Source organism: Ciconia boyciana, chromosome 13, assembly GCF_034638445.1.
Source record: "Ciconia boyciana chromosome 13, ASM3463844v1, whole genome shotgun sequence".
NCBI classification, from domain to species: Eukaryota; Metazoa; Chordata; class Aves; order Ciconiiformes; family Ciconiidae; genus Ciconia; species Ciconia boyciana.
In genome coordinates, this window is record NC_132946.1 from 9,508,213 (window position 1) to 9,520,241 (window position 12,029).

Genomic DNA, 12,029 nt, shown 5'->3' on the forward strand with positions numbered 1-12,029 from the left:
TTGAGCAGTTGCAGACAGAGGTCCAGAGGAAGGATGAAAACCCAGCAAGGGCGTTTAATGAGCGTCTGGGTTACCACTTCAAAGAGCTTCACTCTTTCAGGCTTCTCGGCTCCCTTGGCATCTTGCAGACAAGATCGTTGTTATCAGTTACCAAATGCTGGTTGTAAATGTGAAGTACAAATTAGTGCAAATGTTATATCAGAGAAGCTGAGGTGCTGGATCCTTCCCATCCGCAGGTAACGGCCGCCCCAACACTCTGAACTGACGATGGTTTGGGACCTGGGTAGCGGAGGGATGGCCCTTCCTCCAGAGCAGCTCGGCTGTGACCCACCAAAGTTAGGAGAAGGATTCAGCTTTTGGGAGCCACCAGAGGACACCTTCATCGCTGCAGTTGAGATCCATACGGGAGGTGCTTTGATGTAACCAAGAATATTCAGTGATAAGGAATTACCAGTGGAAACACTTCACCTATGGAGAATGCTTTCCTCCTTTTTCTGCCAGATTTTCTTGGCACGCTGTAACTCCCATCTTTTCTCTCAGGCATTTTGGAGAGTTGGTCATTTAAGGACAAGGAGGAAAAATCAGTAATGTGCTACTTTGGCAAGGCTCTGAAGCTCATCTTCATTTAAAACCTGCCAATAGTCCAACCAAATACAAGAAAGTTTTCATTAAAATATTGCCAAAACACAATTCATTTTTTTTAAAAGATCATATCCATGTTAAAAAAAAATTGATGCAGAATTGTTAGTGAACGTCTACATCTCATCTCTACATCTCAAACGTAAAACTAACATGCCTTTTGCAAATTTTCTAGAAATCTGGAGGAGGTTAAATTAAAATTCCTGGACCAAAATCCCTCTTTAAATCTGTTAGTCTGCCTAGCATTCAAACCACAGGCTCTCATGACCAGCTATGATTAGATGCAGCCCAGGCAACAAATATTATTTGCATAGCTGGCATCAACAAAACCTGAACCTTTTCCTTTAGCTCACAGCTAATGCCATCTAAAGCTAGTGCAGAGCGTAAGGCTACTTCCTCTACACATCTGGTTTGTTTTCGTTAAGTTTCATCCTATTATTTCCTGCGGTCACATGGTATAATTATCTGATCTATAATTTACGCTGTTATTCAGAGCAGTAGAAATAGTTTACTTTATTGCTGCAGGAGCACAGCATGTCCAGATAACATCAATATTTTATTTATCTCTGTTTATGTATGTATTTGGTGATCTAGGTGCTTATTAAGTATGGAATTATTATAATAGCTGAGAATAAATAGCAACTGAAAAGAAGCAAAAATAAAGCCGGAAACAAAATGTGTCCAAAATGGTGCCTGCTCTTTCTCTCCCTCTCCTGCCTGCTGAGTATCTTAGAAAGAGAACGTGTTCAGGGCATTTCCAAAGAGCTAAACCCACCTCCATGATATCAGAGAGTGGATGCGTTATTCTCATTAGTCGTGTCTCTCACATTTCCAGAAACTGTAACGACTTTGTCTGAACTGGCAGGTCTGAATTGAACCACTTGTATTTTCAGGGTTCTTAAAAGCAAATGAGATCCTTAAGGGTGTTGGTTTTAATCACCAATTTAAATTCCATCATCTTGACAGTGATAAGAAGTGACACCCAAAATTCGAGCAAGAAAGATGGTTTGACAGGTTTCCTTGAGTTAAAAGGAGCTTCATGCAAATAGACATGTTTACAAGAAGTGAAACAACTTCCTAATTTATTACAAAGTGACTCGGGTAATTAAACAGAAATTGGAAAATTCTGCGTTGGCTCAATTTTGTCTTAATACAGCAAGAGCATTAACAACCCCAGTCTTCTGACACATTACATAGTGATGGTAGCTTCTGAAGCATTTAGCTTTTAATGTGGATTCCAAGTTAAGTGGGCTAAATACATGCAGAAAGTAGCAGAAAATTTCAGAAAGTTTATGAGCCTGATCCTGCATTGCTTGTGCATCATGAACTTCAGCAGATTCAATTCCGTGTGCAAATATATTATATGAATTGTTCAGTCATGTTTACTTTGGACTATATAGAAGGAAAAAGAAAGATTATTCTCTGATAGATGGGAGAAGGCAGATATAATCAGCACTGATAAGTTGCTATACAGGTGTTCAGTTGTTGTCTCATCAACACAAAAAATTAAAATATGTGAATTATAATGCAGGTATGGAACATAAACATAATCATAAACATGATTATGTTACAATCATACACCCTCACTCAAAAATCACCTAACTTTTCCCTTTTACATATAGAAATAATTTCTGAAACCTAATAATACTCATATAGAAATAGCAATGGGTGATTTCAACAAAGCTCTTTCCCTGCAGCTGCTCAAATTTTGTCGTTTTAAGAGAGAATCTACAGGGTTTTTTCACTTTGATAGGTAACGGAGAAGTAAGGGAGGAAAAGGTGCAGATCCAACACTGTAATAACAAATTGTACTGAACATTTTGGAGATGCTTGCTCAGCCATGGAGCTGGTTGAAATTTTGAGCAATCAACTTATTTTAAAAAAATCTAAATAGCCAGTAAAGAAATGCAAAAAATCCACTTCTTTTCAAATCATTTTTCCCTGGGTCTTTTCCCTTCCACACCATTTTCACAAGCTTCCCAAAACCCAATTCACTTCCCTAGCTCTCCAGGTACTATAATACATTGTCGCAGCTCTCCTGTAGCGGTACATCATCTTTTATGCCACTATACAACTGCCATAAAGACAGCATCCCTTACTGGGACTGCTGTCATGATGTGATATAAATAATTATAAAGATTGCTTGGAAAGGAATTTTCAACTCTCAGAGCCCCTCACCTTCTCTTCAAGAAACAAGCATGGTTCTGAAAAATGGAGTTATATGATTTATGTGCAATTTTATGCATTTGATTTTTTTTTGCATTTCACCCTAATTTTTCTAATATTAAATTGTGGTGTTACTATAGTCTATGTAATATAAGGTGCTTAAAGAACAAATGAGTACCAAAGGGAGCGGTTTTCTGGGACATATATATAGGCTTGTGCAGGTAGCCCATCATTACTACAGTTAGCATTACACAGTTCCCCTCCCACTAGAATATTCAAGTACAAAGTACTGTAGGCAGCAAAATAGCCGCCCTGCCAGCAGGCCATTAGTTAGCTCATGCCAGACACTACATACATTATTTGTGGCAGGCTTCTACTTTAAGAATAATGATAAAAAAGCTTGTGATGAGAATAAGCCCCAAATGGTCCATCACTAGGAACTGCATGGCTTTTGCAAATACTTCAGTCAGCCAGCCTGATGTGCTGGATTAAACCTGACACCAGCTGGACAAAATACCGAGGTCTCGGGCAAAATAACATGATTTATTTAAAGACAGATAATGTTCAACTTCTCTAATGTCTAATGAAAGCTTCAGAGCAGAGGACCTCTTTGAACCCAAGGCTGAGAGACTTCACCACTACAAGCTACACCTTGGTGTGTGAGTGGATTAATTCAAATTGTTCTTACCTGTAGCCTGGGCACACTCAGGAGCCCCAGCCATGAACAAATCCTTCGTGCAGTAGGTCCCACAGAAATACACAGAGAGCAGAGAGACCTGAGTCTGTTCTGCCTGGATTCACCCCAAAACCAGAAATTCTGGTGCAAAACTATCCCAGTAGAAATTAATCATTTAGGTTGGGAAGTTGTCTGATTACATCCATAAAGTCCCCCACGCGTACAACACAGATACACAAGCACGTGTTGAAAACCGAAATCTAAAATTGTCAATACTGAAGATGGGGCAGGGACGTGAATTACAGGCTCTTAAAATGATTACAGGGACATGTTCTATTATAGAAAACTGAGAAAGTGTAGAAAAGCAAAACCCAGGCCTCACACTTGAAGGATTTTTTCAGTTGCCCAAGCAGAGCTCAGCCTCTGCACAAAACAATGGTGTTTGGACGGCAGCAACAACTGCCACACAACTGATGGGCTCAGGAACAACAAGCTGACGAGTGGATTTGGCATCCCCACAGCCAGAGCCCGAAGATTATTGCGCTGGAGTGGTGCATGTTTTCTTTATCACTGGAGTCCCACAGCAGATTGATACACGATGACGTTAACTGAAAAGGGATAAAGCTGCACATTCTTCTAACAACTGGGGCTCGCTCAGCATCTCGCTGTCCAGCCCGACTGGCAGCCCAGCAGTCACTGCTCTCTTGTCGGGGCAGGCACCTGGCAATGAGAATAGCCCGACAGAGAAACAGGGTCACAGCTGGGCTCTGCCGAAGGATGCTCTAACCTAAATGCCAGCTATTTCCAAGGAATCTATTAATCTTCTACAGCTCTAATGCAGAGTCATTGAATGCATCCCTTTCCTTGCTTCTTGTGACCCAAACGGTTACTGATTTCTTTATAAGCCTAGGAGAAGATGGGCTTCCTCCTTGTAATTCAGACTAATGTTTACTCTGCAGAGACATGAGAGCGCCCTTCCCCCGCTGTACAGGAGTCCTTGTTCCTGTAACATAACCTGGCTTCAGTCTGGTTTTTTGAGCCTTCCCTCTGCCATTTCCATTACTACCAGAGAGCAACTCCATGTGTTTTGTTTTCTGGGTCATTTGCCAAGTTTGTGGTAGGTACTGACTGCTAGAAAGAAAACCCTAAAACCAAGCAGCGTAGAGTAAATAACCAGCAAACTGTTCCCTCTACTGCAGTTCAAAAATAAGTGGGAATTGTACTTGACGAGCTTTCCTGAAGGCCAGCGCTTCAGCAGGATCATAGAGTCTGCTTGCATAAAATACAATTTCAGTCTTGGAAACGGGCTAACACTTTGGCCTGCGCTCTGTTCTTGGGTTAATCCTGTCCTTAGCTAGGGACTCCAGCAAAGCTGACGCGAGGAAGCATCTCTGCAGAGGTGGCCCAAAGGAGAGGGTCTGGGTCCCTGCTCCCACCGCTCCCTCGCTGCCTGGCCAGGGAAGCAGGTCCCCAGGGTGGGACACACCGGCCTCGCTCTGTTCCCTTTGAAGCTGCAGAGATTCGTCTGGGAGCAGTCAAGGCAGCTCCGTCACTTCTGAAAATCCCACCGGAAAGCCCAGGTTCAGGGCCTGTCTGGCTAAGAGCTGGGCTTGCGTGCCCTCCTGGAAGAGTCTGCTTTCCCGAGCTCCTCTGCCAATTCCTGACTTCGAGGGCGAGCAGCTGTTCACAGCTTCCGAGAGGTTTTTCAGGGTTATTCTGTCCTGATGGATACCTGCGAGTCCTGCCACTGACTCTGCCTTCCTCCCCCGGTGCCAGGGACTGGCCGGCTTCCTGCAGAGAGGAACAGAAAATGCCATCCCAAGCAAAGGTAGTTTTATTAAGAAGAGAAACCTTGTTATTTCTTCCCCGGATCTTATTGGCTTTTTGTTGTTTCCATTAACTTTTATGAGTTTAATAAACATGCCCAATTTTAAAAATTATTTTCCCGGCCTTGGAAATTGGATTTTCCATCTAGTCCAAATGCAACAGCCGTTTTAAACTGCTCACTGAGAGAAATCACTGAAACAATGCTTTTGAGTATTTTGTATTATTTCACTGAGAGTAACGTGTAGATGATTTGGAATATAGCCGCTAAATTAATTGTGTTCATCGTTGTATAAACCCAGTGAAAGAGCAAAAATAGCAGAGTAAAAACATCTTTACCTATGTGATTACTTTACTTAAAGTCTTTTCTGCCCAGCTTGCTCATTGGCCAAAGCTTAAGCATAGTGACTCCATTCGTTAGCGCATTAAATCTCTTTTGTGATGGTAAAAGTCAGACTTAAAAACAGCAAGACTAATGCAGCAACTTGATGAGTCTTTACATAAAATCAGCTGGAAGTGTTAATGGTGCCCCTGTCTCAGAAACATGTAAACGATGGCAAAGAAAAGATACCACGCCCAGATGTAATCTAGTTTCCCTTCCAGTTTTCCTTCAGAGCCCACCAATCTCACAATTACTGGAGCACAGTGGTGGTTCAAAGTCACCTTTGTTAAACCAGCCAAGCTTCAATGTACGTGTGTCCCTGCAGCCCCGGTTCTGCACCACCGTCTGGCTGAATTAAAATAGGTGTGAACTCTTCCAAAAACTTGAAAGGTCTTTGCAAGAACTAAAAGTGTTACTTGATTACAAGTAAGATGGCAGTTGAGAAAAAAATCAAGCTAATTTAAGGATTGCAGGGCCTGCAAGGCAGTCCGGTCGTCCAGAGGGCTCTAGAAAATGAGGTCAGATACGGCACGGTGCATAATTACTCACACTGGGCTAAATGCAGACGTGAACACTGGGTCACTATTAAAAGGCAACTTCACTGACTTTTAATAGTTCCAGAAGTGAAATAGGGAATTACTAAAAACCGGCATCCCTTTCTGAAAATGCAGTACATATTTAAATGCCTTTCCAGTAATCTCAGAATTATCATTTAGGAATACCTGGATTTTTAATTAGCCTCTCTGGAATCCTACTTTATCCAGCCTATTCCAAAACAAACCTAATCAGTTTACAGCTACTGCAAGCCCCAAGAAAAATAACACCTAGTCTTTGATAGAAATTGAGCTGCCCTTCCCGATGATTCCCATATTACTGCACTGGGGTAAGTTGTAATGCGATATGCGCAGTGAGATGAAGGCCTTCCCCTCTCCTCAGCTCATGTTCAAATTATTATTATAAAACCCTTTTCCAGCAAAACCATATTTATTTGGCCCAGGCCCTAGGGCAAAAATTCTCTATCTGATGTTTAAATAATGACAACCAATTTGCAGGATACTGGTAATCTTAGATCAATTGCCCACAAGCTGTTTAAAAAAATATTAAAACCTTTCTCTGCACACTACTCAGCAGAATGTGAGCGGGCTGCAAAGCAGCAGGAAAACTGCAGAGCAGGGAGAAAATGGAGAATCAAACCAACAGGCTTTATGACATTGTGCAATCAGCAGCTGCAATCCAGAAGAAAAAGCTATTCAAAAGACTACTTCCAGTGAAAACATTTGTCTTTACACCTGTAAGCTATACACAGTAACTAGCTTTCTCCCGCTATATTCTTCCTTTGTTTTTTTCTCTGCTGGCTGAAACGTTCGGGTTTCAGTTCAGCAGGAACACATCTCCCTTCAATCCACTTCTTCCTAAGTAAAATAGGACACGGTGGGAAAAGTGGCCCTGAAGCGGGCTCTGAATGGCACGGCTCTGCCTCCCTTTGAGGCAATGGGACCGGCAATAAGAATACCTGCGGGGATTAGGTCAAGACAGCACCAGTAGGTCCGTAAAGTTGGCCACTGTTGGTTGCATAGGAGACAATCCTTGCCCCAGACAAAAAACCCAGGAGGTCAAGAGCCAGCTGCACCCACCCAGCGTGGTCAGCCTCCACCTACCCCTCGGGGTGCTGCCTCCCACCGGCAGGGCTCTCGGCTCTGCCCTGTGCACGCACCACGGCAGGCAGCACCAGCAGGACCCCGGCGTTTGTATGAAGCTCTTGAAGAAATAACAATAATCTTTCCCCAGAACTGTAAAACCATCCAACAGTGTTCCACCACAGAGACAAAATTCTCCATAAAAATCTATATGGCATCCAAGTAATCTCTACAGAGCCCTCTTCTCTTCAAGCTCATTCCAGTTTACAGGCTGGGTACTTATAGATTTAAAAAAGAGCACAGTAATTTGGTTTTGCCTCATAAGCAAGAGTTAGTTACAAAAATACTTGGTATTTTTAGTACAATCTGGGATATTGTAACTGGGCTACACAAAATATCTCATTTTGTAACTTGCATTTCTCAGCATTATGGTTAACTTTGTCCCTCACTCTTGCTGTATGTCTCTGTGGCCAGTGGGCCATTTCTGAATCAACTGGAAACTGAACACCTTGGGGTTTTCTCTTTCTGATCACACCTGATCAACTTAAGGTTCTGAATTTCAAAATATTCTGGTAACAAACATATCACTCCATACTCTCAATAGGTGAAGATAACGTGGCATTATACAACTACTATTGCTGTCATCTGTCTACACACCTGGCTTACAAGAGCCTTCTATCATAAAACCACATTTAAAGGACTTGATCAGACCTCAGCTGCAAGGAAGAAAATTTGAAACAAACCTGCTGATTTCAGTGACATTTCAGTGACTGAGTGTAAACAAGATGCGAGCGTGGAGCTGGCTCCCTTTGATGGCCCACAGCTTTCTTCCATCACTAGCAAGTAAGGCATGGAGCTACATCAGGCAAGGTGGCCTCTGCAAAGGCTTTTTTGATTCTTGCTGCACATCCCAGCCAAAGTCGGACCTTTTACTTGGGGACTGTAAAAGCCCCAGGCACAGAGCTGTAGGGTCCCCTCCAACAATAATTCAGCCTCGCTGGAGACAGCCAACTTAATGCAATCTTAATGTGATAAACCGCTAACTTGATTGGATTCAATGAGATGTAAATTATTAGGTTCAATAAGTACACAGAGACCATTTCACCTTACGCTCTGCTCAGGAGGATTCTGCCTCCGGTCTCTTCATCATTCCTGTTAATTATATGCAATGCATCACAGAGACGAGAAAAGTCTGGGACTTAAGTTGTCCTCTGTCTCCTCACAAGCCACCACAGCATTCCCTTCTGTAGTAACATGTCTTTTATTGATAAAGAACTTTTTTCAGAATAGCTGCAGTCACTTATGGACACAGGTTGATCTTCAGCATGGTCAAAACTGAGCTAAAAAACCTCTATTCATCCAGATCTGTGCAGAATTCCCATATGCTTAAACCAGAGAATATCTTCTCATGTGCTTTCATTTTTAGTAACTAAAAACTTTGTGGCGACAAGTAGATGTTTATAGCTTCTCATTCACTGAAAGATTCTTTAAAATCTGTTCTGCTGAACACAGAAATTAGTGCTACCATTCCGAAAAATGGGAAAAAAACATGGGACACTATGAGAATATGTACAAAGATATTCACAAAAATATGAGTCCAAACCAGTGTCTCTGAGCTTGTAAAACTCAAGTGGGATTTACATTCCCCTGTGGTTTGTAAAGACTTTGAAAAGATTTCTTCTTATAACCTTTTTCAGATTCTCAGACAACTGATGTTCCTTAATTTTATTTAGCTGGTGTATTTCTAATCAGAAAAAAGCGCTGGTTTACACTTTGTGCACTCTGCAATGCTCACCTTCTCTTCACCTTAAATTTTCCCTGTCTGCCATTTGGCAGGTTTTTTACCACCAAACCTCCTCGCGCAGTATTTTCAGCTGTTTCCAATTTACCACGATGTAATTCATAACTACCACCCTTTTTGACAATTAATCTTTGCTGTCATGAAGGCACACTTCCACTTTACAGATGTTGCTTTTTTTCATTGAACAAGTTCCACAGACTTTTCTTCTTTAATATATAGTCCTTCATTTTAAAAGCCTTTGAGAAAATAACTTGAAATATATAACACACAATCTCTTAGTCCTATCAGGAACATCAGACTGTACTGCTTAGCAGAGGTTGTAGGTATTCCTCCACTTCAGGCATCTCTGAAAGGGATTCTTTAAACAAAACACTCCTACTTGAATTTCTTCAATGGTTTTATACTGAATAATGCTCTGTCAAAATAAAAATTCTGATTGATGTTTTCAAAGGATTTGTTTAAGAGTTCAAAACCAAATCAGAATAGTTAATTTCAGACTCCACATCCGAGGAATTTTTCATTTTGCCTTAGAGGAGTGTTTCAGTTCCTTGCAGGATCAGATCCCAAGTGATGTTAAGAAATGTTCCCCTATAATTCCCCAAACACAGCCACTCAGTATGACATTCTTCATGTCCTCTATGACGTTATTACATTTCTATGAGTAATGGTAACCAAAGAATTACCTATGCAGAACAGATCTCTTGGGAGAACATCTAGGGAACAGAGCAAGGGATTTCCAGTTCACCTGTAACTCAATAGCTCTCAGAGGAGCAGCACAAAGCCTAAGCAACCCCTCCTACACGCCTGCAGCAGCCAGCCCCCTCGCACTGACTTCATAGCTCCTCATTTTCCTAGGTTAATTTTCTCCTGGCTTGGCATGGATCAGAGCTGGTCAGGGTCTGCCACCACTGAAGGCAGTTTTTCAGAGCCCCAGCTGACACCACACTGGGGACTACAACAGCATCACAGCTGCCGTGGACTAGCCCTGCAAATGTTTTCCAGCCTGATGAGAAAGTGGATTTGTCTCTTCCATCTGCTAAGGATCCAGTTCAGGTGTGAGAGGTGGCTGCTGGGTTGATCATCTGGCCCCAGATGACTGGAGTATCACATATGGTTCTTCTCGTGGGGTTTTCAAACTGATGCCTAAGGCACTGATGCCTCCCACTTTGAAGTTATCATCTCTGTTTCTCCTCTTTCAACTTAACACTGAGTTTTTGGACATTTTAATGTGCAGTTGCTAAGCAGTATCATGGCTAAGAAGCCAGTAATATCAGCAGTACCTTAAAAATGACACTTCTGGGCATGTAAGAGCTTCTCAGGCTGCTCTTTGTTCTCAGCTAGAACTGAGTTTCACACTCCCTGCAATTCTCAAAAATGCAACCTCCTGGCTGGCTTCGTCGGCATTCTTCATCTCGTTTATTTTCCTACACTCGCACAGACAGGTGAGCTATTTCTAGCTTATTACCAGTAAATAATGAGCAATTGCATCCCAGATTAGAAGATCCCTTTGGGATCCAAAACCACAAATGCTGCAGTATGGACATACAGATAATTAGAGACTGGTTCAATGCAAAATCCACTGAAATCAAGAGACAAGAGAGGAGGAGGTATAATGAGTAATTGCTGCTGCAACTTCTGCAGGGAACTTGTTGAAGCACCTCTAAAATATTTGTGGTATTGGATTTGGGAGAAGAAGGCACAAAACCAAGGAAGAGATTGGGAAATCTCTTCAGCTCTCAACCAGGACCTCTAGAGTCATCATCTCATCTGATGGTGAAGGAAAGTGGTGAACTTCTTAAGGACAACCTGGTTTGAGGAAGCAGTGTGGAGCATTTAGGGGTGTGAGGTAGCTTCAGAGAGAAGTAAAGCCTGAGCAGGCCTTTAGCAGGCAATATCTTTACAGGCTTTGCCTCCAGAAAATTAAATTCTCATCCAGAACCGTGTATTTCTTTCCTGACTCCATGCCACCATGTGCTGCTCTGAAAGGTCAGGTAGAAGCATTAGAGCATCGTTTTCCCACAAATTGTTAATAGTCAGTCTTAGAAACCCAAAAGGAAGGCATAAAGCTCATTCTGTTATATTAATATGAATAGGGACTTTTATTTCCCATTGACTTATGTGTACTTAGCTGTATTATCACCAGGTGTCAATGCGTAGCCCAAAGGATAAGATTTGAGTCTGGCTTTAATTAGTTTACTGTAATGAGGTAAACCACGTTTCACCTTTCCAAGGAAGTCATTATTTGCACTCTTCCTGCTTTTCAGTACTTGCACCACCTTCTTCCTTTGCAATGGGGGTGAAGCTACTGCCTAGTTTATTCAGAAACGCAGCAGAACCAGTATATATGGTATATACAGAAATGACGAGGAAATGCTCCTGGAAACGACACGATGGGACAGAGGTAAGCAAAGGGTCAAATCCAGTGACAAGACAAACTGCTTTTAAGACATGTCACCTCATTAGTGTCCAGCTTTGGCAGTGAAGAGGCCGGTCAGCTGCCCTCTGCTCCTTCGGCCGTAGCCGCCTGTGTCCCTGCCGCACTTTGCATATTGAACTTGACACAACCATGTCCAGCACATGCGACACACGCCAGGGCGCAGCGAGCTCTGCACCACACAGAGAGCCTGGTGGGGATGTTCCTGGGGCAGAGCTCATCTGGCACCGTGGGGCAAGGCTGCAGTACTCCAGGGACAACTGGGGAGGATGGGACCTGCTTAACACCACAGGTCTACTGGCCTGGGAGGAACGCAGCCGGAAGAAGAGTGAAATGGGTCTACAGTAGAGCTGGTGAAAATTAAATTAACAAAAATGTGGACTTTGAAGTTGTTTCTGCTTCACAGGGGAATGACACAGGGCAGTTTCCCACACCTGGGAATTCTTCACCAAGCTGTTTTTTATACTAGG

The 12,029-nt window shown here is 42.5% G+C and overlaps 1 protein-coding gene across 2 annotated transcripts in view; it reads right to left on the minus strand.

The window, feature by feature from the left end:
- Positions 1 to 531: 531 nt before the first annotated feature.
- The window catches only part of IQCK (IQ motif containing K), a 173,608-nt gene continuing 162,110 nt past the window's right edge, over positions 532 to 12,029 (minus strand). The window contains exon 10 of one of the 2 annotated variants that reach the window (XM_072877712.1): positions 532 to 632. In XM_072877712.1, the coding sequence (XP_072733813.1) occupies positions 622 to 632 (11 nt within the window). In that variant the 3' untranslated portion in view covers positions 532 to 621. The remainder of the gene's footprint in view (positions 633 to 12,029) is intronic. The other variant, XR_012044878.1, reaches the window with a different exon arrangement.